This window comes from Drosophila bipectinata, chromosome 3L (assembly GCF_030179905.1).
Source record: "Drosophila bipectinata strain 14024-0381.07 chromosome 3L, DbipHiC1v2, whole genome shotgun sequence".
Classification (NCBI taxonomy): Eukaryota; Metazoa; Arthropoda; class Insecta; order Diptera; family Drosophilidae; genus Drosophila; species Drosophila bipectinata.
In genome coordinates this window covers 10,924,817-10,952,346 of record NC_091738.1, presented here as the reverse complement: position 1 = coordinate 10,952,346, position 27,530 = coordinate 10,924,817, and the positions used below count along the sequence as shown (strand labels likewise).

General features: G+C 43.2%; 6 protein-coding genes across 9 annotated transcripts; 3 read left to right on the top strand and 3 right to left on the bottom strand.

Moving 5' to 3' along the window:
* The first annotated feature begins 458 nt into the window (after nt 1-458).
* Nucleotides 459-11,857, top strand: Gad1 (glutamate decarboxylase). Of its 2 annotated transcripts, XM_070279968.1 has the most exons (9): nt 459-671; nt 735-860; nt 1,556-1,624; nt 3,133-3,369; nt 7,475-8,043; nt 8,113-8,180; nt 9,756-9,834; nt 10,386-10,730; nt 10,793-11,857. In XM_070279968.1, exons 3-9 carry the CDS (start codon nt 1,564-1,566, stop codon nt 10,964-10,966), a joined length of 1,533 nt encoding a protein of 510 aa, XP_070136069.1. In that variant the 5' UTR covers nt 459-671; nt 735-860; nt 1,556-1,563; the 3' UTR covers nt 10,967-11,857. The 2 variants fall into 2 exon arrangements, with proteins under 2 accessions (XP_070136069.1, XP_070136070.1); XM_070279969.1 differs by lacking the exon at nt 735-860.
* A 545-nt stretch (nt 11,858-12,402) lies between these two features.
* On the top strand, nt 12,403-14,226 carry Faa (fumarylacetoacetate hydrolase). The gene is made up of 4 exons (XM_017236876.3): nt 12,403-12,576; nt 12,917-13,134; nt 13,194-13,795; nt 13,849-14,226. Exons 1-4 carry the CDS (start codon nt 12,490-12,492, stop codon nt 14,193-14,195), a joined length of 1,254 nt encoding a protein of 417 aa, XP_017092365.2. The 5' UTR covers nt 12,403-12,489; the 3' UTR covers nt 14,196-14,226.
* Nucleotides 14,227-14,522: 296 nt separating this feature from the next.
* On the top strand, nt 14,523-21,992 carry wit (wishful thinking). 2 transcript variants are annotated; one of them, XM_043214091.2, is made up of 5 exons: nt 14,523-14,887; nt 18,118-18,269; nt 18,331-19,110; nt 19,172-19,995; nt 20,052-21,992. In XM_043214091.2, the coding sequence occupies exons 2-5, from the start codon at nt 18,206-18,208 to the stop codon at nt 21,087-21,089; spliced, it is 2,706 nt and encodes a 901-aa protein (XP_043070026.1). In that variant the 5' UTR covers nt 14,523-14,887; nt 18,118-18,205; the 3' UTR covers nt 21,090-21,992. The 2 variants fall into 2 exon arrangements, with proteins under 2 accessions (XP_043070026.1, XP_070135687.1); XM_070279586.1 differs by having other exon boundaries at nt 18,112-18,269.
* On the bottom strand, nt 16,081-16,972 carry LOC138926241 (uncharacterized). Of its 2 annotated transcripts, none has more exons than XM_070279587.1 (2): nt 16,874-16,972; nt 16,081-16,810 (listed from the first exon to the last, which is right to left on the bottom strand). In XM_070279587.1, exon 2 carries the CDS (start codon nt 16,799-16,801, stop codon nt 16,223-16,225), a length of 579 nt encoding a protein of 192 aa, XP_070135688.1. In that variant the 5' UTR covers nt 16,802-16,810; nt 16,874-16,972; the 3' UTR covers nt 16,081-16,222. The 2 variants fall into 2 exon arrangements, with proteins under 2 accessions (XP_070135688.1, XP_070135689.1); XM_070279588.1 differs by having other exon boundaries at nt 16,877-16,929.
* Nucleotides 21,993-22,081: 89 nt separating the features above from the next.
* dib (Cytochrome P450 302a1, mitochondrial) lies at nt 22,082-23,985 on the bottom strand. The gene is made up of 4 exons (XM_017236874.3): nt 23,313-23,985; nt 22,652-23,253; nt 22,403-22,600; nt 22,082-22,324 (listed from the first exon to the last, which is right to left on the bottom strand). The coding sequence occupies exons 1-4, from the start codon at nt 23,860-23,862 to the stop codon at nt 22,205-22,207; spliced, it is 1,470 nt and encodes a 489-aa protein (XP_017092363.1). The 5' UTR covers nt 23,863-23,985; the 3' UTR covers nt 22,082-22,204.
* Nucleotides 23,986-25,282: 1,297 nt separating this feature from the next.
* Ugt305A1 (UDP-glycosyltransferase family 305 member A1) lies at nt 25,283-27,454 on the bottom strand. The gene is made up of 4 exons (XM_017236873.3): nt 26,637-27,454; nt 26,174-26,583; nt 25,998-26,110; nt 25,283-25,933 (listed from the first exon to the last, which is right to left on the bottom strand). Exons 1-4 carry the CDS (start codon nt 27,290-27,292, stop codon nt 25,370-25,372), a joined length of 1,743 nt encoding a protein of 580 aa, XP_017092362.2. The 5' UTR covers nt 27,293-27,454; the 3' UTR covers nt 25,283-25,369.
* Between the last annotated feature and the right edge of the window lie 76 nt (nt 27,455-27,530).

Sequence of the window (27,530 nt, the reverse complement as noted above, 5' to 3'; positions counted from 1 at the left end):
CCATTGTAAATGTCAGAAACAGTGGCAAAATTAGTTTGTTAATTAGCTTTTCATTTTCTCGCCCCTCTTTGAACCTAATTTTTTGCGTTTCATGTCCTTTCCTCAGGCTTGCGCACACTTACATCTCGTTTTTGGCCTTTTCTTTTTCACGATTCGTGTGTATCTGCTAGATACTGCTTTGGGGCACAACAGACCGCCCACTGGGGCTCACTTAGCTCCGCCCACACAAAATGGCTCAAACAAAAATGGTTGCCCAAAAATCGATGACGTCACAACCGAGAGACTCCATGGGAATTTCTCACTTTCTCTGTTGGTGAAGGTTATGCAAGAGCTGGAGGAGTATCCTGCCAGCAATATATGTATTTGTATCTGTAGGTGTATCTGAATGTGTGTATCTGTGTGGGCAGCCATTTTGCGGGAATGAAAAGCTTCGTAGGCAGCCGTGGCGGATGCTGCTGCTCATAGCTCCGCAGATCGTCAGCGAGTGTAGGCTGCTCAGTTCCCTCAGTTTGTCAACTAAAAACTACAAAATCTCTAAATAAATTCAATTTATTTCCAAATTCGAAAAGTTATTGAGAGAGTTAGCAAGTTATAGCTCCGTCCGACGAGTGTTTTCTTTTCGAAAAAGAAATCTTAAACCAAAGTGTTTGCTTAAAAAGGAACTCTGTGTTGTAAGTTATTCGATTATTTAGTGGCCCACAAAAGTAGAATCAGCACAGCACTCTCCATCTTAGAGATACATTTCGCATTTCGTCCTCGCACATCCCCAATCAGTAATTTTTCGATCAGCGTCGGTGCCACAAACACAGTCAAAGTGAATTATCTAAAGCAGTACATCGACGATATCCGCAGGATAATCGGTAAGACCCGCAGACGTATATCCTTTTGGTTGCATAAGTTTCTTGTACTGTCCAAGGTTTTCGCCATTAACTGCAGCTGTCGCGCTGTCTGTATCCCCATGTAAATCCAATGAATACATATATATATATATATATCCCAATCTATATGCAGATAGTATATAGTATACATATAGTCAGGAAATTAGTTTAGATGGCGCTCACTGCGCAATAGCAGATGGCGCCAAATGGCGAGGAGGTGTCCTCAAATCTGAAATCTGTGTGTATATATGTATGTATTCCAATGATATTTACCTCCCACACACTGGGCTTGCCCTTCACTTGTCCTTGGTTTTGGGCTATGGTCGATAGCCTCCCTACCACCACACCATCCTTTCAACCACCTTCCTTTTTGTTTATTTACACGCCCATTGCATTTTCACACTCTCTGTGGATTTTGCTTGTTTGTTTGTCTTGTTGGTTATGCAATTTGTGTATGCTGGCGGGAAAGAAAGGATATTGCGCGATAGGAGCGAAGGCGAAGGACTTATGTAACACCTGCTTCAGGGTCTGCATGTTACATAACATTGACTCACTTCATTTGGCTTTGCTCCATTTATTGCTCCCCAGGACTATATATGTCTACCATTTAGTGTCTACATCATTTGCATATGTATATTTTTTAAGGATTTAATTTTATATTTTTCATTTAATTGCAGAAGAGAAAATGTCGCTTAATCCGAACGGGTATAAATTGTCCGAAAGGACAGGAAAACTTACGGCATTTGGTAAGTGTATTTTGGATATTATTAAAACGTATACAGATATTAAGAAAGTAAAATAAATAAATCTTAAAATATATTTATAAATTGTTGCAATCGTTTTGTGATTATCATATACATCCTTTCTAACCTAAGTAAAGATTTATTAATAATTCAATACTAATTCGTAATAATTTATACCTAAGATTTATATTCCCTTCCCCTCAACCAACTTACTTTATGAATTATTACTTTACTCCCAAGCTTCTGTTGCAAACAACATTTCTTTGCTAGTAATCCTGGCAGTGTCCTTCGGCAAATACTAAACGAGAATCCAACTGACACTGCCAGGGACACGAAAACACAAAACGGCAAAACTGGCTAACACAAGTCTGCCAAGGACAAGCCGTGGCTGTCGAGGACACTCGTGTCCTTGATAAATGGCCCTGCCTGGCAAGCTCTTTGCTCACTCGATTCACTTAGTAATGTGTGTTTGGTTTCGTTGAAGCGTGAAACTGGCGACTGTTGCCTTGTAACAGATTTTTCTCAGCAAACATGCAACAAACAGACAGACAAACAAACGGCTTGAGAGCAGAAGTCAAACAAATCCACCACCGCCACCAATGGAGGACCAGAAAAGGTGGCAGGACTCTCCCCGAGGCGGTGGACGCGTGCCTCAAATTGAAAGGCCAACAAACATAAACCGTTTAGTCACAGTATATTGCTCACGCTCGAGTCCTGGCCGTGTGTGACGGCTGTTCTTAATGCTTCTGCTCCTGTTCCAAGGGTGGGCTGCCTTTGACATTGAGCACCCAACCAGCCAGTCGAGCACATTAAATTTTATTTAACTTTTTGGCCGTTAACTCGAGGAATTTTCAAATAGCTACAATTTGTCTTCAGTCCGAAAAATCCCACTCCCCATAATGGTAATCATCCGCAACGTTAAGTTTCCAATTGATTTCCACAGAGTCCCAAATGGAGCTGTGGCTCCATTTCCTCGGTGGCTTAGTGGCCAAAACTTAATGCTCGAAACAAAGCCCCTGAAATTAATTGCAGATGCCGCAGAAGGGCAAGTCCTGGTGGTGAGCTGGCCACCAGATGGGAGTCCTAAAAAGCCAGTGCACCACCCTTGTTCTGATTTATAGGAAAAAAATCACAGATTCTTTCAGTTAAATGTAATTACATTTTTATAGTTATGAAAATAAATTTTCTGTTATAATTAATCAAAAAATTCTAATTAATATTTATTTTTTAATAGAAGTGTATAAATCTTTTTGTATTAAAGCCTATTTTTCATATACTTTTTAAAGACAATTCTTGTCCCCTAGTCTCTTACCTCCAAAAACCAATATTTTTTATAACCAAACTGCATCCCCACAAATCATCGCAAAAATAATAACCATATATCATGATAAGAAAGAGGAAAAGTCGTTTTTTTCCTCTCCTGTCAGCCACACTTTTCATATTTAACGATAAGCAATTCTCATTTGGTTTTCCCGCACCCTATGCTGCTGTTTTTTTTATTTCCGTATCAGATCTCATGCCCACCACAGTGTCCGCTGGGCCCGAGACACGGGAGTTTCTCCTGAAAGTCATTGATGTCCTGCTGGACTTTGTGAAGGCGACCAACGATCGCAATGAGAAGGTCCTGGACTTCCACCATCCGGAGGACATGAAACGGCTGTTGGACTTGGACGTTCCAGATAGGGCTTTGCCTTTGCAGCAATTGATTGAGGATTGTGCCACCACACTGAAGTACCAGGTGAAGACAGGTGAGTTTTTTTTTAAATATTATTAAATACTTTAAGAATAATATATATATTTAAGTTTATAATAAATAAGTTCCCACACCTTAAGCTTCGTGAAAAAAAAAGTTAAATTAGTTTTGAAACTTTATAATTCCCTTAATAATTTGCATACTTATCAAATCCTTCTGATGTTTGCTCAGTCGCGGTTTCATCAAATTTGTCCTTGCTTAGCATATGCTTTTTGTCTGGCGAATATTATTCAAGGATTCTGGGGGAAGGACGCGTGCCTCTGGACCTTGTGGTGGCATTAAAACATAAAGTGTGCAGCCTCCCAGATAAGCACATTAGCATATTGATGGCACTCGGGGAGATATTGTATAGTAGTGTCCTGGCAGACAACAGACAATGCCATTTTATGGCCCATTGAGCCGTGGCCCTGGCTTGTTTACACCTTTCAAAAACACTCGCCTCGGGTGCTTTCGTAACTCTCCCCTCGATTCTCAGGACGTGTATGGGCCAACATCAATCATAAATCAGGCAAAAGGGTTCATTGTGTGGCGCAGATTTAGAAGCCAAAAGTCATTCGCACGTTTCACTTTTTTTAATACCCAGTAGTGGTGAAATATTAAGGGTATATTGAAAGCTTTGAAAGTCTTGAAAATTCTACAAAATATTTAAAGTTTAAAAGAACAGATACACCCTTATATAAAGTTCCAGGTTAGCTAAAATATATCTACTTTTTAAAGGGTATTTATAAAGTTGTTGGACTTATTCCTTGAAAACTTCTAACTTGTTTTGAATGTCCTTGTTGATTTGATTTCATTGAAAATTAATGCGAGAGGCTGCCCGACTCCCTTCTGCCCTCCTGGATGCTGTCTTTGTCCCAGGATGCTTGTGCAGTCCTTGCACGTGACCGCAATTGTGTTTGGAGTATCGATAATAAGCGTATTTACTACACCAACCCCAAAGGACACACACTCCCCCACCCATACACTCCGGAAGTTGTGGCCTTGTCTCGGAAACAGGCGTTGCTTCCGTGGCTTCAGTTGGCGGGAAATGAGTCTAGCTTCTCCATCCCCCTGATTTGTTGACTCTTGTACAAAAAATTGAATTAAAACTGAACGCAATCAGACGAGCCACTGAATAAACCTAGATTGCATGGGAAAGTTTTGGATAGAACTGGCAAATGCAATTAAGAAAGGCGACTGACTAGCAAGCTGATGTGTTACTTGAAGCCAAAACCCCTTCTTGATTAGAGAAACTGCTCTTTAAAGTCAAGTGCATAAAAATCGATTTTTTTTCACATCGAGAGATAACAGTCAATACTGTATTCCTCCTCTAACGATGCCTACTATCCCTCTAGACCTGATAAGAGTCCCATTTATGATCCTTAATCTTACATAATGCCTGCCCTGTCAGCCAAGGCAACCTGATACGGCGAAACACCAGACATCCTCCTCCGAAGACTCCATAAAAACCAAGGGGAGCTTTAATCAAAATCCGTTGTTATTTTCTGACTCGCTGCATTCCTGATCCTTTGATGCGAATGAATGAGTGGCGGCGGTAGCCCAGGCGAGGGTGACTCGGCGCGAGTCCTTCGCCAGCGTACATCCTGGCCACATGCGCAAATTGAAATGTTTGAATGCCGACGCTATGTCAGATTTTCCAGAGAGAAAAATCCGATAAAAAATACTGTAAAGGGGATCAATTTTATTTTATTAAGATGGAACTATTTTTCTCAGTGCTTTTATTTATGTTTCTGTGAGGATTTAGCCTTGTGGGCAATGGGATTTTAATCACACGACTTATGGCACTCAAGATGTGAACTGACAGACGCCGAAGGGTTCAAGCCCGAACCTTAGAGAGTGGGAGATTGTAGAAACAGGGGAGTTGGACAGCTTCCTGATGGTGACTGAAAGCATTTTGTGATTCTTCGTGGGAGTTTTTTCCCTTCCCCCCTATGGAGACTGCACCCCAAAATCGAACTCGCAATTAGCTACAATAAATGAGCAATTTATGGAGCTAAGAATGAGCCAAAGAATAGGGATTAGAGGGAGAACTTGTTGAGCTGGCTATTTCCTATCGATTTGGCCAGGCCTTGGTGCGCCTGCCCTTGAACATATGCACTTCCGTTGGCCATTCCCCCAATTTCCATTTTTTCTTTTCGAGGCCAGTGAGCCGTGTTTTGGTTCGGCCTTTGTTTCTGCTCCGAGTATATTTTTAATAAAACAAAAAACAAGGAGGACACTGGCAGCAAGCGGCAGGATGATGGCTGAAGGCAGCACAGCTGCCAGGCACATCTGCTGTCAGCTTAGAGAAACTTGGAGATCCGGGGCGACGGAGATGGAGGTGTGGAATGGAGAAAGCCGGGAGACATCTAGACAGCCAGACAGCCGTGCCTAAATGGAAACCATTTTCAGCTACATTAGACCGGCGACAAAATGTGGCAAATATCGAAGGTATTAGGTTCACGCAAAAAATAGACCAAGCGGTATTGTGTGAAATAAAGAAATAAAATCTATATATAGGCCTTAAACGTGTCTAAATATTTCTTAATATACATCTGATCCTTGAGCGGAATACCTTAAAAGATTTATGGATCGATTATACATCAACCTGTATCAAAAACCTCCAAGATTACGATACAATTTTTGAAAATTTTTCTAATGAGGAAATAGGGGTTCCCCTTTACAAAAAAAAATAGGAATCACGTGGAGCATGAAAATATGGTACTTGCGATGGTTATGGTTATATGGTTATATCTTTGCCAATATTCGTCCGATTCCTAAGAGGGATGCGTTTTACGACTCGTGGAAAGATTCTCTATTATTCTACATCAACACCTGAAAACAAATTTTTGGATACGATTTTTGTTAATTTTTCTAATGGTACCCCTATCAAAAATGGGGAAAACGTGGAGCATGGACAAAGGGCACCTTGCGATGGCCATATCTTTGCCAATATTCATCCAATTCCCAAGAGGGATACCTTTTACGATTCGTAAAAAGATTCTCTATTATTCTGCATCAAACCCTGAACACAAATTTTTGGATCCGATTTTTGTAAATTTTTCTGATGGTACCCCTATCAAAAATGGGGAAAACGTGGAGCATGGACAAAGGGCACCTTGCGATGGCCATATCTTTGCCAATATTCATCCGATTCCCAAGAGGGATACCTTTTACGATTTGTGGAAAGATTCTCTATTATTCTGCATCAAACCCTGAACACAAATTTTTGGATCCGATTTTTGTAAATTTTTCTGATGGTACCCCTATCAAAAATGGGGAAAACGTGGAGCATGGACAAAGGGCACCTTGCGATGGCCATATCTTTGCCAATATTCATCCGATTCCCAAGAGGGATACCTTTTACGATTTGTGGAAAGATTCTCTATTATTCTGCATCAAAACCTGAACACAAATTTTTGGATCCGATTTTTAGGGATAGGGATACCTTTTACGATTTGTGGAAAGATTCTCTATTATTCTGCATCAAAACCTAAAAACAAATTTTTGGATCCGATTTTTGTAAATTTTTCGAATGGTACCCCTGTCGAAAATGGGGAAAACGTGGAGCATGGACAAAGGGCACCTTGCGATGGCCATATCTTTGCCAATATTCATCCGATTCCTAAGAGGGATACCTTTTACGATTCGTGGAAAGATTCTCTATTATTCTGCATCAAAACCTGAAAACAAATTTTTGAATCCGATTTTTGTAAATTTTTCTGATGGTACCCCTATCAAAAATGGGGAAAACGTGGAGCATGGACAAAGGGCACCTTGCGATGGCCATATCTTTGCCAATATTCATCCGATTCCCAAGAGGGATACCTTTTACGATTTGTGGAAAGATTCTCTATTATTCTGCATCAAAACCTGAAAACAAATTTTTGGATCCGATTTTTGGAAATTTTTCTGATGGTACCCCTGTCGAAAATGGGGAAATCGTGGAGCATGAAAAAGGGGCCACTTGGGATGACTATATCTAAATCGGGGCAACAATATTTTCAACAAAATCTCGAAGTCTCTATATATTTTCCAATTCCTTTTCAATTTATTTTTGGAATAACCTGATTGTTTTTTTGATTGATTTCTAAATAAAAAAAATCTACAATTTTTTTCAGGACATCCTCATTTCTTCAACCAGCTGTCCTGTGGCCTGGACCTGGTCTCGATGGCTGGAGAATGGCTAACAGCCACGGCCAACACCAACATGTTCACCTACGAGATCGCTCCAGTTTTCATTCTGATGGAAAATGTTGTGCTGACGAAGATGCGCGAGATTATCGGCTGGTCTGGCGGTGATTCGATCCTGGCCCCTGGAGGGTCCATTTCCAATCTGTACGCCTTTTTGGCTGCACGCCATAAGATGTTCCCCAACTACAAGGAGCACGGCTCCGTGGGACTGCCCGGCACCTTGGTGATGTTCACCTCGGATCAGTGCCATTATTCGATCAAGTCCTGCGCCGCCGTGTGTGGCCTGGGAACCGATCACTGCATCGTAGTGCCATCGGACGAGCATGGCAAGATGATCACCTCGGAGCTGGAGAGGCTGATTCTGGAGCGTAAGGCCAAGGGTGATATCCCATTCTTTGTGAACGCAACCGCTGGAACGACCGTTCTTGGGGCTTTCGATGATCTCAACACTATTGCAGATATCTGCCAGAAATACAACTGCTGGATGCACATCGATGTGAGTTTAAAGGATAAAAATAACCTAAAAACATATTCTATTTGGTCCTTTTTCTTGTAATCTTTAAAGGCTGCCTGGGGAGGTGGTTTGATGATGTCCCGCAAACATCGTCATCCAAGGTTTACTGGAGTGGAGCGGTAAGTGCCTACTTTTATTTATCTTTATAAAGTTCCTGAAAGTTCCTAAAAACTTTATCAAATCCTTACAACTTCTTAACAATTTCTGCCATTCTGCCCATTCCTTGCAAGAACCTTCTATAAAGACTTGTCTTTTGTCCCAAGCAATTGTTGCTTTCATTCATCATCTTTCTTTGGCTGTCATGAACTCTGTGCCCTCATCTTCTGGCAAGTCAAAACACAAATTGAAATCTCTTCCCGGCTCTTGGGTAAATTTAAATCTAAATGCTCCCAAATGGCCCGCATCGTTCATCCACCCATCCTCGTTTAAGAAAAAATCTCAATTTGTCATTTAGTGCCTCCATCAGGTGTTCAGAGCTTACAGGGATTACAAGGCACAAGCCGAGTGCATTTTATCCCGAGCACACAAATGAACAAAGTGGATTTCCAACCCGTGTAGCAGTCCTTCCCTTCGTGGAAGTCCCGCCAAGGGGGGTGTTTTTGGGTGGGCATTACTTACACAACAATTACGCCAAACAATGAAAGAAGGGCAACCGCTTCATCCCCTCGACAAAAAGTGGAAAAGGAATTTTTAATTTTAAAGTCGCAACCTGAAATGCACTTCACCTCCAGCCCACATCCTGCCATTCCATCTTCAATCCATTTAGAGTTTACCATCTTAAATTCCACTTGGATTTGGAGGAGCTTAGGCAAATGTGGCTATTGCAGCTGTCGTCGCATTGACAGCTTGCGGTCAACTCCAGACTCCATAAACTGTTTCAAATTGATGGCCTTGGAGGAGGGGTCCTGGCAGTCCTCCTTCTCAATGCTCCAGCCATCCATCACCCGAAGCGTTCGGCTTCAATTAAATTGAATGGCTCCTAGTGCTCAGAGCCGTTGTGGCATGCAAATTGAGGTCCTTAATTGAAAGGCTCTTGGTGCGAATTAATCATTAAAGAGCTCATGTAGCTGACAACTTGTGCGGGCTGCTATGGCTTACGCCACTCTGATTAATGGTCCTTCGATAGAGGTCCTTTTTCCGCCCAAGGCCAAGGCTCTTAAATGGCCTGAGTTTTACTTTTAAGACTTGAAACAATAGCCTCCATATTTTACTTAATTTTCAATAAATTGTATTATTTTCAATCACAATTCAATTACAATCTTCACACTCATCCTTTTTAAAACAGTACCCCGTTTGAAAAAAAGTGAAGCCCACTTCCAGGCACTCCATAAGGATCATGTTTATAAACACCCACTCACACACACACACTCACTCACTCACAAAGGAAAAACCCACATAACTGTAAATAGCTCCCCCAGGGATGTTTAGCTGTCAACCCTCCAGCCATCACCCACGGGGGTTGTCGTCTTCGCTCTTTTGAATTCAATTAAAGTGCTGCGGCCTGAAATTGCCACAATTTATGGCACTTGCCGTGGCACGTCCTTCATCCTCCTTGTCACCCAGCAGGGGGTGGGATTTCCTCAGTCAGTAGTCAGTAGAGAGGGTTGGGGTTTGCACCACACTGCGGCAGATTAGTGTTAATTGTTTGTAATTCCTAATTGAATGATCATTTATCGTTTTGATTTTTGTTGCAGTGCCGATTCGGTTACCTGGAATCCCCATAAATTGATGGGAGCCTTGTTGCAGTGCTCAACGATTCATTTCAAGGAGGATGTAAGTATCTGTTACAAGGTATTAGAGCTAGATTTCTATTATTTTTCTTTACTTGAGTGATTCTTTAATTATAAAGCTTCTGAAGCTCCAACAACCTTCATGTGTCTCCCGAAAAAATACAATATACATGTTATAACCTTTACCAATCCATCCGAAACAAATTCAAGGGATACCCTGAGCTCAACCCCATGCTTTAAATTCCACTCAGCCCGCCCAAAAGCCCAACCAACATTCTTCTGGATGCACATCGAGCAATGTTTGTGTAAAGAATTCCAATTGTTGTGCTCCGAACAATTCCTTGTTATTCTCGATATCGAGAGGGGTTGTGGCTGCCGCGTCCTGGCTCGTCCTGGCACAATGCGTAATGAAATCTTTCCCAACCCTGGGACGTGAAAGGCGCCCAGTCACCCTGACTTTTTTACATCCCGTGCAATATGTTGCCATCGGTCACAGTTGCGTCTTTTGGCAGGCGGAATTTTAATTAAACTTTCAACTTGACTTATGGACCAAACGAGATGGAGAGATACTATTTGAAAATCGATTTTTTCCAGGGCCTCCTCATCAGCTGTAATCAGATGTCGGCGGAGTATCTGTTCATGACCGACAAGCAGTACGACATCAGCTATGATACCGGAGACAAGGTGATCCAGTGCGGCCGGCACAACGACATCTTCAAGCTTTGGCTTCAATGGCGGGCCAAGGGCACCGAAGGCTTCGAGCAGCAGCAGGATCGACTCATGGACCTGGTCCAGTACCAGCTGAAACGCATCCGGGAGCAGTCGGACCGATTCCACTTGATCTTGGAGCCGGAGTGCGTGAATGTGTCGTTCTGGTATGTGCCCAAGCGGCTGAGAGGAGTGCCCCACGACAGCAAGAAGGAGGTGGAGCTGGGCAAGGTAAGAATATAGGTTATATGGGTTTAATATCAAGAAATCTAAATGGGTTGTCATCCAAACAGATCTGCCCCATCATCAAGGGCAGGATGATGCAGAAGGGCACCCTCATGGTGGGCTACCAACCCGACGATCGGCGACCCAACTTCTTCCGTTCGATCATCTCCTCGGCCGCCGTCACCGAGGCGGATGTGGACTTTATGCTCGACGAGATCCATCGTCTGGGCGACGACTTGTAAGGGGCTTAACTCCGCCTCAGTTTGGTTTAGATTTGAATTGGTACACATACGGTAGTTCGAAAAAACCAAGAAGTATCTTTAAGGTAAAAGCATATCACAAGGCGACCGCTAAGTAATACCCAAATGCAATTTTGGAGGAGCTATTCATCGGAGTTCAATGTTGAATGTAAATTTGTTTGTATCTATAAAGTGTTGCTAGCTGTTCCTTTTCGATTTCTCATCCCGTTATCCGTTAACCGTTATTCGTTATCGTCCCCGTGTTGGAAAACTAATTATAATCAAGAAGTTTGATTTCCTTTTGAGGCGAATGAAGAATCTAGAACTAATATTTGAATATCTATATGTATACTGAAGAAAAATAATGAGTAAAAATCAGAGCATAAAGCCACCAAACACACCACCAAATAAAATATTACAAACAAAAATCAATCCCAACCACCCACACTTGGAAACTGCAATATATATTATCCGAAAATATATAGAAACTGTTGGAATGCTATCTTTACATATCAGGAAAAGATGAAGGAGTTAAGAACTTTTAGTTGAATATTCGTTGATTTTTATTCGTTTGCAAATAGTGAAAAAATTTTCAAAAAATAGAAAATTCTATGGCCATGCGTACCTTTAAAATAAAAACGAGATCGAAAGAGACCTGTGCTTGTTAATTGTATAGACAAAATCAATGAAAAAACGAAAGGATCTGGTACTTCAGATCCCATTTAGTCCATGTATCGAACTGTGCTATATATAGAGACATGAATACGTATAATCGAATTAGTTGGAGTTTAGTTTCCAGCCAATGGAGGACAGATATATATACAAATATATACCCGGAGTCAATTAAACTCAATTATGAATGTTGGAAAGTTCTGAATTATGTTACATTTCAATTACAAGGAAAGGATTAAATTCAGGAAATTGGTTCAGGAAAGGATTAAAAAAAAGGTTCGGGAAGGGAAACACAATCAGACACTCCACATCCTACCTGTGCACCAAAATCTTTTGTCAATTCAGCAAAAAATAAAAGTATATTGAGTATAAAAAAAATTAAACATATATAATATATTATATTGTATTTAAATGTGTGTTAACTAAGTTATCCAGCCTCAGAGATATATGAATCGCACTCATTTTATGTATGTATAAATTGATGTATATGTATTTGCAGAAATCAAAATCAAGAAACCAGAACAAGAATTATTCCAACATCTATATAAATGCAAATGAATATATTATATATATATAAATATATGGGTAAATAAATAAAAATAAAAGTAACCAAAGCACAACAGGTGACTCTCTTTAGTTGGTTCGAGTTCTCTTCCAGTTTGGGGGCTCGATTTTGAAAAGAGAAGCAAGAGCGTATGATCATGGGGATACTGGTTGCCTATATAAGGCCGATCGCGGGAGTCATATCTCTCAAACTCAAACTGGCACCGCGCGCTTTACTTTCGTTGCTCTGCTTCAGCTCATTATTAGTTCGCACCCACCTGCCAAAGTTTTCCACCTTGAGCGTTTTCAAAATGCCTGAGAGTTTCGTGCCAGTGCCAGCGGGGAGCGATTTCCCTTTGGAAAACCTGCCCTACGCGGTATTTTCCACTCAAAACAATGTGAGTAATAAAATAAATAATAATATTATCAAGAGTTAAGCTTTTTTATTGTGGTTTCTTATCTTGTATTCTATAAAAATGATATTTCAAAAGAAATGTGTTTTTCAAGTCAAGCATTTTCCATGTGACTTTCTGGCCAGTTCTACTTGTTCTAGAATTTAAGTTTAAAACTAAAACCCGCTTTGGGGCATAACATTTGCATACATCATCCAACACAAACTAGTTTGTTTACGAAAACAATATGTTAATCCCGCCTTTAACAGCCCAGCAACTAACTGCTGTGATAAGATTCTATATCTTTTCTTTCCATACATCTGAATATCGTATCTCTACCCCTCAGAAAGTTAATCGTATTTGTGTGGCCATCGGCGAGCATGTCCTCGACTTGAAAGCTGTCTCCCAGCTGTATCCTGCTCAAGTTCAGAAAAGCCTCCAGGCGGAGTCCTTGAATGAGCTTATGGGCCAGGACTTTGAAGCTTGGGATGTAGTAAGGACACAGACACAGAAGCTTTTGACCAAGGGTTCTGAACTTGACCAGAATATTGATTTAAAGGCGGCGTAAGTAATAATTTTTTAAAGAAATCTTTTGTATTTTCTAACTATGGGTTATATTCCAGTTGCATTGTACCCCAGTCGGATATCAAACTGCATCTCCCAGCACAGATCGGTGACTACACGGACTTCTACTCATCCATCCACCATGCCACCAATGTGGGCATCATGTTCCGTGGTCCGGATAATGCTTTGATGCCCAACTGGCGCCATTTGCCAGTGGGTTACCATGGTCGTGCCAGCTCTGTAGTTGTGTCCGGAACTCCCATCCGTCGTCCTCTGGGCCAGACTCTTCCAGAGGGAGCTGAGAAGCCAGTTTTTGGCGCCTGCAAGCTTCTGGACTTTGAACTGGAGATGGCTTTCTTCATCGGAGGAAAGGGAAACCAGCTGGGAGAGCCCATCAAAGTGGACGAGGCCTGGAAGAATGTCTTTGGCTTCACGCTGATGAACGACTGGAGTGCCAGGGATATCCAGAAGTGGGAGTACGTTCCACTGGGTCCCTTTACTGCTAAGAATCTCGGCACTACCATTTCCCCATGGGTAGTGCCCACTGCTGCCCTGAAACCGTTCCTGCTAGACAACTTCCCTCAGGAACCCGAGGTTCTACCCTACCTCCGTCAAAATGTGCCTTTTAATTTTGATATTAATCTGGAGGTGTCTTTGAAACGTGAGTTTATTTGAGGTCATTGTTCCAATCTTTAATTATTATATTATTTTCAGCTTCTGACCAAAATGAATCTCTTATCTCCAAGTCGAACTTCAAGTACCTTTACTGGACCCCACTTCAGCAGATTGCTCACCACACGGTCACCGGCTGCAATCTCCGGCCGGGTGATCTGATGGCCTCCGGCACCATCTCCGGCGAAACTCCCGACTCTTATGGATCCCTTTTGGAGCTGTGCTGGCGGGGAACCAAGACATTGGAGCTGCCGGGGGGTAAGACAAGGAAGTTCCTGCAGGACTACGATGAGGTCATCATCCGGGGGCATTGTGAGAAGAACGGACTGCGTATCGGCTTTGGAGAGTGCGTGGGACAAGTGCTACCTTCCCATCCTGTACCACAGTAGTGATTACAATATCTTCAAATAAATATTAAAATCTTAATCATTCAAAACACAATTTTAAAAATTGGCCAACTAGGCGTATACTTGATATTATTTTTTGCGGTGTAGTCTAATAAGCTCAACAAGTGCTTTAAGCTAATACTCTCCCACATGCTCCCGTTCTCTCTGGCTCTCCGGCTACCCCTTGTTGGCTCTCTTTCAGCTGCTGGCTCCAATCGCTGATTCCCTCGTTCTACGCAGCTTCGTAAATACACGCATGCCGCTTCTTCTGCCCCAAAACGAGCGCCGGCAGCGACGTCAACGACAGCGCCACCGTTGAAAGCAATCGAGGCATACACCGCGTCGCATTCACTTCTCAGTCGTGGTCGGCGGGCGTCGCAAAGGTTTCGTTCGAAAGGCGAAAAATCGAAAAGGCAGAGGCAGCGTCGCGCCTATCGGGCAAACTTGTTTAAAGTGCCATAAAAAGCCACAGAAAAGCAACAAAAAGCAAACAAAAAATTGAAATCAGAAAAGAAGCACCGCTGAGTAGACGCGACTGGCGCCGGGCTCCAATAATAAATTTTTGCTGCGAGTGTGCAGCTTTTAACGTATCTATAAAAAATAGAAGCAACAAAAAATAATTATAATTTAAAACAGGTACAAGCAATTTTTCGTCGCGCGAGTGCAAAGTGTGCTAAAAATGGCCTGAATTTTGTGTAAGTGGCTGCAAAATGTGCATAAATTCGGTGCAAATATTGTCCGCAAAATATTATCCGTCTTGGAAAAATCAATTTTTTACTCTTCTCTGCGCAAGTACACACACACTTATATCCGAACACAAACATTTACACAGCGGAGCAGACAGTTGGCCACCCACCCTGGCAGCAAACTGTGTCTGCATACTGAGAGCAGGCACTGTAAACAATTAACAAGTCATTTATTATTCAAGAACCAAAACAATGGAAGCAAAATAAAAGTTATTTAATAAACAAAAAAGGGAAAATAAAATTATATATTTTTATTTTTGAAGAAATAAAAGGTTTTTCTCGGTGTAGCACAAGCTCAAAGGCCAATTCACATTCGCAAATCAACAAGAGACCTTTCAAGAATCCATTCAGTGCCCCATTGTTGTTGGTTCTTCTTGGGGTCCTCTTCAGCCTGCACTTTTGTGTTTTTGCATTGATTTTCTGCATCGCTACAATGGCCAAATGCAGGCAAGGAGTATACCGAAGAAGATGACTCCCGAAACTCAAGCCCCAATACATCCAAGCATGCTCTGCAGTCGCATTCTTCTGTGGACATGGACAAATGCACACGCAGCACGCAAAAAGTTAATCAGGCCTTAGAGCATGGGGAGCAGCAGTAGTACATATTTTTTAAATGCAAAAAAAAATATTCAAAATCATCAATGATATTAGAATACCCTTAACCTTGTTTACTTATTAAAATAAGTGACAATTAATAAATTTGTTCCTAAATCTTAGTAGTCTTTTAATAGCTTGTCAAACAAAACTGTCAATTATTTTTATAAAAAATATTGCAATATTATATTTACTGTCTGGTAGCTATAGAACCCTCTTGAAATAGTGTATCGAGCAGTATTTGCAATTAACTGGCGCCGTTGGCTGTCGTGCGAGAGCAGCCGGCGGCTGCCTGCCCCCCATTCCACAGTCATCCCCTTCCTGTGCTGCTGTCACCCCTCGAGCGCCACTTGAGACAGCGCCAATAGAACCTGTTTTGGCGCGCCAGAGACACTACTCTCTCTCGCATCTCTCTTCAGTCTTGCCATGAAATCTGCGCATGTGCGAAATAAAGAGAAGAAAGCCTGGGGAGCCAGGCTGTGGGGCCAGGAAAGCCGGTTGAAGAAAAAAAACAATACAAAATAATAAAAAAAAAAACTATAAAAACATAATTTTTATGAATAGGGTTTTAATTGTTTCTCCCATTATTATAACATAATAGAAAGGTCTATAAAAGTGTAAAAGATTTTCCCCAAGAGTTGAGTCTTCTTGTGAAGAAGGGGGGACTATCTTCTTCCGCCATGACCTCTTCTAGAGTGTTTCGTATCCATTCTTCATGTCCTCTTTTGAAGTATTTAGTTCTATCTCCTTTATGTACCACACCTCCATGGCTACTTTTAGAGGATTTTGTCCACCCTTCACCTGTCCCTTCAACCTGGCACGACGATGCAGTTTCCACATCTTTCCACGGCTCCTGTAGCAGTTAACAACCAATTTCCACTTATCTTTCTTGGTGTCTGATCTTTCTTGCCCCACATGCTTGTATTTCTTAGTCTTGTGCACCACATGCTTGGGTCCAATCAGCGCCTCCTTATCCGAATAGTCTCCTTCCGAATCTGATTCTTCCCAGCCTGATTCAGAGTAGGAGGATTCCCAATCCGAATAGTATTCCTGATCCGAAGAGTCAGTCCCAGCATCCTTCCAGTCATCTTCCTCCGAATCATCAGACTCCTCCCCCTTCTCTGAAGCATCCACCTTGCCTTGAGTTACTTTGGCCTTCAGATCCTTTAATTCATCCTTAATTTCATCAGGGAGAAGAGCTTTAATCTTCGGTGCCAATCTTTGTCCATTTTTCGTTGAAGACACATTTTCAGCCAATTGCTTATCCATCTTGAAACGCTTAGTTTTGGAAAAAAAAATTAATCCAATAAAATGCAAAAATATCTTGAAATGCGTATTTACTGCAATAATGTTGCCTTTGACAGGAGTTGTGATCTAAAAGTGATTAATCCTAGCCTACTTGATATTTTATTTATAATATTTTCCATTTATCAACACTGCATTCAAAATGGCGTACTGCATTACGTATACGCAACGATTAGTTTCGAAAATGTTTAGATAAACACTAAATAGTAATACCAAATAGTTAACACTTTTAGTTTCCAATCACGTAATCATCTCTAATGATTAAAAATTTCTTATCACTAAATGATAGGTGCAAGCAGATAATCGACGAATTCATTCTTAATTTATATAAGAAATTCATGAATCAAAATCGCCATAAATTGCCATTGAGTTAGATAGCGAATGGGGTAGATTTCATAATCGCCTGATAAGGGTATCCTGCCCTGCCCTGCCCCGCCAGATAAAAAGTGCTTATCGCGCTTTAAAATTTCATGCCCCGTCACCCACAATTAACCCAAATGTCGCAAATGCAAATTGGTTACCAGCTAGCAGCTCGCAGCTAGCAGCTAGGTATAAACACACTCTCCCACTTTTATGCAAATACATCTATATACAACTTGTATACTTTGGGTATATACTTTGAGTATTTACCCTATAATCCAGGGGGACTGAAGCGTTATAATTTCTAGCATAATTGATGGCTGCAAACTTTTTTAATTATCGTTCCGTTGGGTTGTGTTGTTGGGTATGGGTTGGAATGTGTGCTCTCGTATACCTTCTAATTATAAGAAAAAACTATCATGAGGTATATCAGCACACGGAGAGATGAAATATAAAGCTTTTCCACTTAATTGGGTATGGAATACGTCGGGGCTAACATTTTCGATGACACTCGAGCCCGATGGAAATGATTTTGCATAGTCTGGCGGCGCCTGGTTCCAAATGGGTTCCAAAGTGCAACCGTCTCCGTAGCTTTGGAGTGGGTGGGTGCACAGAGTCGCCCCTTCTCAGACCTCGCAGACCCCATCGACACAGCGAGCGTCTCCGTCATGATCGCGGCTACTCGAGCTGGGAATTATGTATATAGAAAACGTGCGCGAGTGTTTGTATTGGGGTCTGGTCTGGGCATTATCATCGCCCGTACTGCTGTACATAAACCAAATCAGTGTTCCAGAGAGACAGTGAGAGTGAGACGGGGAAAAAGGGTGCGAAAGTGTCGCAGACCTATTGATAATTACTTCACCGATTCTATTAATAAAGAAGTCAACAAATAAACATTAACGCTATTTCATCAGTTTCAGGTCCCGCAAAATGCCTTAAAATTGGATAGCCCTTCTACTATTACTAATCGGAGTTGCTGGAAAAAATAGTCCATTGAAGAATTACAAAATGAATCGGTTCTCCGGTAGCTGGCCCTGGCTATTCTTGGCCTTGATTACCCTAAGCCGAGCAAGTGAGTAACCCAGTTAGTTCTTATTATAAACTATTATTTATTGAATTATTTATTCAATCAGCTCCAGTCCCAAACCGGCCGCACAGCTGCATAAGCTACAAGGAGATGGACAACTCATTGAATGACGACGACACCGACTCTGACAACAGCGGTGAGCTGCAGGAACAGCAAATCGAATCCACCCCCATGCCCAGTGAGCCATACCGACGCACCTGCTCCGAGACCTTCTGCTTCACTCTGTGGAACCAAACTGCGAATGGCACCAAGATCGTGAAACAGGGCTGCTGGGCGGACCATGGCGATCGCCACTCCCTATGCAGTCAGTCGGAGTGCAACAGCTCGGCCCCCACATCCACATCCAGTACTTTATACTTTTGCTGCTGCTTCGGGGACGTGTGCAATGACCAGTATTCCGTGGTGGAACCTTCGCCCCTGGAGCTGGGCTCCACAAAGCCGATCACCAATCGGGCCACTGCGAAGCAACAACAATCCTTTATGGTCAGCACCATGTTGGGCTTTATTGGCGGATTCACGGCCATCATGATTGGCGTCTTTCTGGCCGTTCAGTATTGCCGGGTGCCCAAGGAGAAATCCGAGCCGGAGGAATCACCATTAGCGCCGTCGGGGCCGGGCTACAGTTCTAATCTGAGGAATGTGGACAACATGAACTTGATTGGCATGCTGGGCAGTGGCAAGTACGGGACTGTGATGAAGGGTCTGCTTCACGACGAGGAAGTGGCTGTCAAGATCTATCCCGAGGAGCATCATCAGTACTATGTGAATGAGAGGAATATCTACGCGTTGCCTTTGATGGATTGTCCGGCTTTATTGAGCTATTTTGGTAAGGGATTTTAAACGGGAAAGCTATATACATAGTTTTAAAAAATGTATTCCGCCTTTAGGCTATGACGAGCGATGCACCATGGACGGCAGGATGGAATACCAACTGGTGCTTTCCCTTGCCCCTTTGGGTTGTCTCCAGGATTGGCTGATTGCCAACACCCTGACCTTTAGCCAGTGCGGGGGAATGCTGCGCTCGATCACCAGAGGAATATCTCACCTCCACACCGAACTCCGTCTGGGGGACCAGCACAAGCCCTGCGTCGCCCATCGCGATATAAACACCCGAAATATCCTCGTCCAGGCAGACTTAAGCTGTTGCATTGCGGACTTTGGATTCGCCTTGAAGGTGTTTGGTTCGAAGTATGAGTACAAAGGCGAGGTGGCCATGGCGGAAACGAAGTCCATCAACGAAGTTGGCACCTTGCGCTACATGGCTCCCGAACTGCTGGAGGGAGCTGTCAACCTACGAGATTGCGAAACATCACTGAAACAAATGGATGTCTACGCCCTGGGACTGGTGCTCTGGGAGGTGGCCACCCGCTGCTCAGAGTTCTATGCTCCAGGCCAGGCCACGCCCCCGTACAAAGCACCCTACGAGCAGGAGGTGGGCTCTCATCCCAGCTTCGATCAGATGCAGGCTCTGGTAGTGCGCCACAAGGCTCGTCCACTATTCCCCGCCGGCTGGGGCGGTGGTGCAGCCGCCAAGGTGGTGCGCGATACATGTGAAGACTGCTGGGACCACGATGCGGATGCTAGGTTGACATCGCTGTGTGCCGAGGAGCGGATGCAGGAGATGTCTGGACTAAGACCACGGGCACAGCCACAGCCCGCCAGCCCCATGCTGAATACCAATAATCTGGTCACGCCCGTGAATTCAGAGCAGGTAAGAAGGATCCATTTGTATTCCAGATATGTATTTTGATAAGCAATCGATTCCAGCCTGTCAATGTTATAACCACAACGGCGGCTGCGGTGCACCACCAGATGAATTCGGATACAGCCGGTTTGCTCCAGCCACCGCCCAATCAACAGCTACCTCCAGCGGCTCTCGAGCGGGAGAAGAACCACCTGAGCTATCCCCAGCAACAGCTACAACCATATCAGGGCCGGAATCCCTGTCAAGAAAGGAACCTGGCTCCGATGACGATGCGGACACCTCCTGTACTCGTGGAGCGGAGCAAGAAGCACAGTTTCCAGACACAGCCGCAGGAGAACAGTCTGTCGTGCCTGGAGCACGATGTCAGTGTGGAGGAGCTGATAGCCAGCCATCACCAGCAACAGCAAAAGAACACAATCATCGGCGGAGCAGGCAACCCAAATCCGAACCTGGGACAGGGATTCCCAAAGCAACAGAATACAGATCACAAGCTGAGAGGATGGCACGGCGTTCGAGCTCTGATTCACAAGAAACTCTTCCGGAAGGAGCACGCCGAAGAGCTATGCCGGCAACTCCAAATGGGCGAAGAAAAATCCAACCTGGTGACGGCTCTGAGGAGGCCCAACAACCTGGACTTGAGTCCCCGACTGGACAAACCTACGCCGCTTCAGCTAAGAAGTGCCGAACAGCGGAGTGGAACCCCAGCTCATATAGTGCCCCGATCTCTGTCCAGCAGTCTGATCAAACACATCAATGGCAGCACCAACAACAACTCCATCCAGAGTCACGGCAGCGAACTGCAGACTCTCAGCCGGCCAGGTCCGAAGCGAAGACCCGGCCACCTGCGAACCAACTCCCTGATGGCCACCACGGTCCATCAGGGACCGCCGACGGAGCAGCAGATGCGCCGTCAGCACAGCCTAGAGGTGTTCCGAGAAGTCTTCAGCGGTCGGGGGAGCAGCGAGCGCTTGAGAGATCCCAGCGAAAGGGTGAAGACCCCGGGCGATGTGCCGCCATCGGTGAGGAAAGCGCGGGCCAGCAAGACACTCAGTTTGTACGACGACAGGATGATGGACTCATCGCTTCTGAACATTCTCTAGCATGAGGAGGTTCTGCTGCTGGAGCTGTAAGCAGCAGAACACAGTCCCAGACTCATATCTCATCCTTCATCGAAAACATATTCAACGATAGCCATAGGAGCAGAGGACTCGAACCGCTTCCTGGAAAAGTCTTCTCATAAACAAAGTAATCAGAACGGTATTGGGTGACACTTGGCTTTCTTCGATTTCTAAACAGATTAGGCATTATCCCTATTGCTCAGAATTCAACAGATATCGGAGAAAAGTATGTGGAACAGATCCAATAACATTTATTTTTCAAGCAATTGCATGGGAGTTCAAAGATAATATGTGTATATTTAGATGTATTTTTTCACCAATCATCCTAGCGTTTAGAGCGGCAAACAACCAAAGTCCTTATAGGTTAGAAATCAGACTAGAATCGTACGTGTATCAGTATATAGCAGGGAGCATATATATCTTCCTTTCACACACACATATACAAATATATATATATAGAAATATATATTTTTTTGACTTGAACTTGAACTGGAACTTTGACATGAGCGAAACAGGTAGTAGTCTCTATATAGTTTGTATATGTACGGTTTTCACTCGAGTCGAGCTTAGGGTTGGACGTAGAAGGAGGGAACTAAGACAGTAGAGGGAAGACAGAAGAAGGGGCTTGGTCGGACCACATTTTTAGAGCCATATATTACTTACAATCCCCATATACCATATGTAAACACCGTAATGGAATATTTAGTCATCACATAATTGCATAGGTTGTCGAAATACTTAATAATGGAAAAAGTGTATACAAAACAGGAGAGCACAAAATACTCGAAAGAATTAATGGAAATCTGGTTAACAATTTAGACACTTCTTATGAGGCAGAAACTGAGGCTCAAGGCTGAGACCCCTGACCCCTTTGTTCGAGTATTTGGCAACCGTAGCACTCTTAACCCCTTGGATGAATTTTGTCCTCTTTAGTACTTAGACCAAAACACCCGCAGCCTTTCAATCACATTAAATGCAAGTCTAGTTATATATAATTTACACTAATTATAAATAATTTAAATACAATTAATAAACAATTTATTTAAAAGTGAAGTGTCGAGTCTCTGTTCTCTAAAGTAGTCTCTTTGACTTGCAGATTATTCGGATCGCTTTCGCAGATCGATCAGCACTGGAGAGTCTGGTTTGTTTATCAGAAGGGTCTTGACATCCATTTCGCCATCAGATCCGCACCAAATCAATTCGTAATCTCGCAACAGCTGCCAATGCAAATTAAGAGAAAAATTAAATAAACAATTGTTAGACCACAAGTTGCTGATCTGCTTCCGTTAGCTCACCCTGAGGAGTAGAATGTGCATATTTTGTTCGGCCAGGCGGCGGGCGATACAGGCTCGCATCCCATGTCCGAAGGGCAGAACCAAGTAGGGATTCAGGGCACTCCTGTGCTGGAGCCAGCGATCTGGCTGAAAGCGCAGAGGATCCTCAAAGTGCTGTGCCAGGCGGCAGGCAACCATATTCTGGGTCACCACGGTGGTCTGTGAAGAGGCTGGTTAACTAAGCTCTGATTAGTTAAAAGAAGTACTTACCCCCTTGGGCACAAAGTAACCACTAAAGACTGCATCCTGGTTAAGTATTCGTCCCACACCCACGGCAATGGGATTCAAGCGCAGGGACTCCTTCAAAACAGCCCTTGTATAGGTGATGTCTGTCCTCAGAGCATCTGCACAGAGCTCTTCCTTGGGATTGGGCAGCACCCTCTTCGCCTCCTCGAACAGTCTCTGTTGCACCTCTGGGTTTCTGGCCACGTGATAGAGGAGAAAGGCCGAGGCGTACGAGGTGGTGTCAATGCCAGCCAGGAGAAGGTCTGCCGCAGTGCCCACCACATCACTGCGGTCTAGTTCAGGATTCTTCAAGTATGCCGAGATCAACGAGGCTCCCTTGGAATTGTTTTTTATGTTCTCCTCGAATAACTCCAAAGCCACCTCCTCCATATAGGACTGGGCTTGGCTCAGTTTCCGGTAGTTTGGAGTTTCCATGTACCTCCAAAGTTGCAGGCCCTGATCCGTGGGTAGGATGCAGCTATTTGTGGTCTCAGCGGCATGCATCAAGCGCGTGGAACGCGAATTAGAGTCCTGTTCCTTCGGGGAGAAGGATTGCAGGCGGGCACCAAAGGTCAACAGACAGGTCACTAGAATAGAAATGTCTTGAATTTCCAACACTATTCCTTTCAAATTCTGGAATACATACACTCCAAGTTCAGTCTTGTTAGTTGGGGCAGCATGTCGATAGAATCCCCCTCCCTGGTGTCCTGCAGAAACCTCATAAACTCCTTGGTAACTCCATCCACCTGCGCCACAAAGTTTCTCACACTTTTTGGGGCACTTAGTTCCTTTTGGAGTTGCGCTCGGAGACGCCACCAATCAGGCCCATTTGTGGGCAAAAGTCCGGTGGTTTTGTATACTTCCGGTCGCTTCTTACGGTACTGGGCCAGAGCCAGATGACTCCTTCGCTGGGGGCAATCACGTTCATTGAGCAGAGAGGCAATGTCCCGCGGATCATACAACCACACTATGTCCTGTCCAGGAACTATAACTTCTCTCACTATAGCACCGTATTTATCGTACTTATCCTGCCCGGCTTGATGTAACCTTTGCCAGGAATAGGAGCCTATACCGGGCAAGTAGTTGTACAAATTTCCCAAGCCAAAGGGACCGCGTGGTCCGGGAATCAGTTCGTAGGGCTTGGCAAAGGTGCACTGCCTCGAAGTGCAGCTGATTTTCAGTAGTTTCGTCAGCATTTCTTACTTATTTTGGATGTCTGTTCTTTTCGCGGCAAATTCTGGAAATGCACTAAAAGGTAACTCCGATGTCCGGGTTTTATTGCTGTCCCAGCATTAAAGATTCTTCCTCTCACTTGTTGTTGCAATAGACATAAAACCGCCTTCGGTCTGGGGAGGGTCGGAGCTACCTGGTCTGGAAATATACAGAACTAGCTCTACCTGAGCTGTTAATCTCTTTCGTGGAAATTCGAACTCTTTGTGAAGAGAGAGTGAAGACATTTACAAATACTTGACATACTTTTAGGCGTAAAGATATATATTAAAATCTATTTAAAATAAAAACAAGAAAGCAAAGCTAACTTCGGGCGGAGCCGAAGTTTATATACCCTTGCAGTTAAAACCGGATATACATCGCAAACATCAGATATTGTTGGCCGATCCTTATGATTACATCATAATAAAACTAATTAACTAAAATAAAAAATCTAAAAAAAGTCCCAAACTTCTATCTTCAAAAATACGAAAGTTGATATTTCTACCAAATACCATTTCCGATCGTTCAGTTATATGGCAGCTATAAGATATAGTCGGCCGATCCTAATGAAATTTGGTAGGTTGGATCAACTGGCCAAAAATAGAATCTGTATTAAGTTTCAGCTTTTTATCTTCAAAAACACGAAAGTTGGGTCATTTCCGATCGTTCAGTTATATGGCAGCTATAAGATATAGTCGGCCGATCCTTATGAAATTTGGCATGTCGTATTATTTTGCCAAAAATAGCTCTCATGTCAAATTTGAACTCTCTAACTCTAAAAACACCAAAGTTATACCATTTCCGATCAATCAGTTATATGGCAGCTATAAGATATAGTCGGCCGATCCCGGCCGTTCCGACTTATATACTGCGTGCAAAGGAAAGAAGGGTGTGTGCAAAGTTTCAAGACGATAGCTTTAAAACTGAGAGACTAGTTTGCGTAGAAACAGACAGACGGACAGACGGACAGACGGACATGCTCATATCAACTCAGGAGGTGATCCTGATCAAGAATATATATACTTTATAGGGTCGGAGATGTCTCCTTCACTGCGTTGCACACTTTTGGACAAAATTATAATACCCTCTGCAAGGGTATAATGACTATCATATGAATAGATGACTCGAATTTCTTTTCCTAAGTGATTAAAAATAAACCGAAAAAATCATCAATAATGATTTTTTTTTTCCCTTTCCTTGTCTTTGGTTAACACGATTAACATCTTAATCGGCTTATAGCCATATATAGGATACACCTTAATCCAATGGTTTCAGATTGTTGTAACCCAATTTAAATGGGTTAAGCCACCTAAAAAGGAAATCTTAAATTTTTGGCAAGCCGAAGAAATAAATTATTTTAACACTTTTGCACAACCCAAACATCCAAATAAGAAAAAAAAACACTTCCAGTATCTTAACTTATTTATTTTAAATTAGAGATTACGACAGTCTTGGGAAAATAGAAATCTACAAATTATATGAGGCCATTAATTAATCATCTTTCTTCTCAATCAAGGTCCTTGATTCGCCATCGATTATCATCTCAGCCTCATCATCTTGCAAATTAATAGAGTCCTCCAAGAGGGTTTTATTGGCCGGTTCTCCAATCTTGCAAACCTTTACCTTGTTCTTCTTAAGTTTCTTCGGTGGCTCCGCATGCAAATCCTCTTCCTTGACGGCTTCCTCACGTTTGAAGAATGCCAGATACAAATAATAACCAAGTTGCAGGAAGTTCACGAGCACAACGATTAGGAGAAATAGGGGAATCACCAGCACATCCAAGGACTGGGCCACAAAGAAGTTCTGGGCATTCGTTTCCGGTTGAGCCAAGTTTCGGTACAGTTGCGGCTCGGCGATGAGCTGCTCGGCATGCCATACTGCCAGGTCTAGGGCGGATACCTGACGGGTTCGGAACTTTTGTTCTGCCTTGTAGAGATTGGTGGTGAAGTTGTACTCGTTAAGGATACGTTTCAGGGCGACGGTCAAAGAGTCCAGATTGAAACCATTGGCGGAGACTACCACTCCCAAGCTACGCTCTTTTACACGCTGGGCATTCTGATAATAATAGAGTATATTTTTGGTTCTTTAAAAGTTTGCTTGTAAAAATAAAAATACTTACGTTAAATTCCTCCAGTTTCAAAGGCAAAAGAATCATTGGAGTGCCAAAATGCACAGCATCTTGAACATCAAAACTATCGGCATGATTGATGTAAGCCTTTACACTAGCTTGTCCTTAAATTGTTTGATTTTTGTTTATAAAACTTTTAAAATAGAGAAAAACTTGAAGAAACCTACCCAAAATATCCTGCTTCAATGACTCATCTACATGTAGGGTCAACAGATTCGATATAGTCTTCGGCACCTTCTTCATCTTCTTTACATTCCAAATGAAGCCGCAATTCGGGTTGTCTTCCATCATTTTGTATGTGGCAGGAACGCCCACGCCGTACATCAGATCGATGTAAGGAAGATCGATGTAAACAATTCCGTCAATAAATTGGTCTGCGAACTTTTGGATACTATTTGGAAGAGGTTGCAGCTCGGACTTGATATGGAGACCGGCTACTTGGACAACTCCAGGCGGGAGATTCTGAACATAATCTATAGATGGATGGGTATTCAACAAGGCAAGTTGCAAAGTGGGGTATACACTAGCCGGCTGGACTATTGTGCTCAAAACTGGCCGGATAATATACCATTTTACGCTGTAAATTAGTAATTAAATAAATAGAAAAAGAAACCAATAAAATATTCTTACAGTGGTGCACTGAAAAACATGATATGATTGTGGACACGATTCCAGAAACCCATATTGTGTGGCGTTGGGCTGATGAAGTGCGGTATCTTGGCCGGGTTGATGGTATTCTCTGCCTGCAACAAGTTGATAAGATCCGGAGTTAGCTTCCCAGCACTTATTCCCAAAATCGGTGAACCATTTGGGTTGGCAACAAGATCCAAAAGGCAGTCCATTCCATTGGTGACATCAGTGATTATAAGATCAAATGTTGCAGCAAGAGCTGTGAGAACTTGCGACATACGACTCTGCATAGTGTCAGACTTTATGAGAGCCCGGCAGCTGCCCAGCTGGACCTCGTACCACACCAGCAGTTGCATTAGAGTTCTTTTCTCCTGGTAGTGTCCCTTATCGGGTTGTATGAAGTGCTTCTGCATCACGTCGTATTCGTTTGGCAAGTGAATGTACATCAAGCCGTCAACAGTCTTAGCCGGTTCCGGTGCCGTGCTGACCACAATCAGGTTATGTCCTTTGGCCAGCAAAGCGTCAAAAAGAGGCTGTGACCATCCTGGATTGTTGTGATCGGCAGTGCCAACCAGACACAGGATATTGGCTGCCTCCGGGGTGTACAAGATCCCCGAAAGCAGCAGCAGCAACGGGACGAGAAGGAACACCTTCATCGCGACACTTTCGATCGGCAACTGAGTCACTACTTTGTTAGCTCAAGAAAGCTTTATGTTTTCACACACTGATTAGATTTGCGTTTATAGGTTTGTCGAACTGATAATATTTGTATCGGAAGTGTTTCTCCCTCGAAATCAGGGCGATGAGTGAGGATTCTCGTCGGTAGCCAAGTTAAGGCAATTTGACAATTCCCTCCACAGCCTACTTTAAAAAAAAAACACCAAAACATTTTCG

Bases quoted from the DNA above. Each gene is read 5' to 3' on its own strand.
- Gad1 (XM_070279969.1), top strand. From the start codon at position 1,564: ATGTCGCTTAATCCGAACGGGTATAAATTGTCCGAAAGGACAGGAAAA. The intron at 3,370-7,474 runs GTGAGTTTTTTT...AATTTTTTTCAG, and splicing joins GAAGTACCAGGTGAAGACAG to GACATCCTCATTTCTTCAAC. The intron at 10,731-10,792 runs GTAAGAATATAG...TCATCCAAACAG, and splicing joins AGGAGGTGGAGCTGGGCAAG to ATCTGCCCCATCATCAAGGG.
- Faa (XM_017236876.3), top strand. From the start codon at position 12,490: ATGCCTGAGAGTTTCGTGCCAGTGCCAGCGGGGAGCGATTTCCCTTTG. The intron at 12,577-12,916 runs GTGAGTAATAAA...TCTACCCCTCAG, and splicing joins TATTTTCCACTCAAAACAAT to AAAGTTAATCGTATTTGTGT. The intron at 13,135-13,193 runs GTAAGTAATAAT...GTTATATTCCAG, and splicing joins AATATTGATTTAAAGGCGGC to TTGCATTGTACCCCAGTCGG.
- LOC138926241 (XM_070279587.1), bottom strand. From the start codon at position 16,801: ATGGATAAGCAATTGGCTGAAAATGTGTCTTCAACGAAAAATGGACAA.
- wit (XM_043214091.2), top strand. From the start codon at position 18,206: ATGAATCGGTTCTCCGGTAGCTGGCCCTGGCTATTCTTGGCCTTGATT. The intron at 18,270-18,330 runs GTGAGTAACCCA...TTATTCAATCAG, and splicing joins GATTACCCTAAGCCGAGCAA to CTCCAGTCCCAAACCGGCCG. The intron at 19,996-20,051 runs GTAAGAAGGATC...AATCGATTCCAG, and splicing joins CGCCCGTGAATTCAGAGCAG to CCTGTCAATGTTATAACCAC.
- dib (XM_017236874.3), bottom strand. From the start codon at position 23,862: ATGCTGACGAAACTACTGAAAATCAGCTGCACTTCGAGGCAGTGCACC. The intron at 23,254-23,312 runs GTATGTATTCCA...TTTCTATTCTAG, and splicing joins AACAAGACTGAACTTGGAGT to TGACCTGTCTGTTGACCTTT. The intron at 22,325-22,402 runs GTGAGCTAACGG...TTGCATTGGCAG, and splicing joins TGCACATTCTACTCCTCAGG to CTGTTGCGAGATTACGAATT.
- Ugt305A1 (XM_017236873.3), bottom strand. From the start codon at position 27,292: ATGAAGGTGTTCCTTCTCGTCCCGTTGCTGCTGCTGCTTTCGGGGATC. The intron at 26,111-26,173 runs GTAGGTTTCTTC...AAACAATTTAAG, and splicing joins ATTGAAGCAGGATATTTTGG to GACAAGCTAGTGTAAAGGCT. The intron at 25,934-25,997 runs GTAAGTATTTTT...TATTATTATCAG, and splicing joins TGAAACTGGAGGAATTTAAC to AATGCCCAGCGTGTAAAAGA.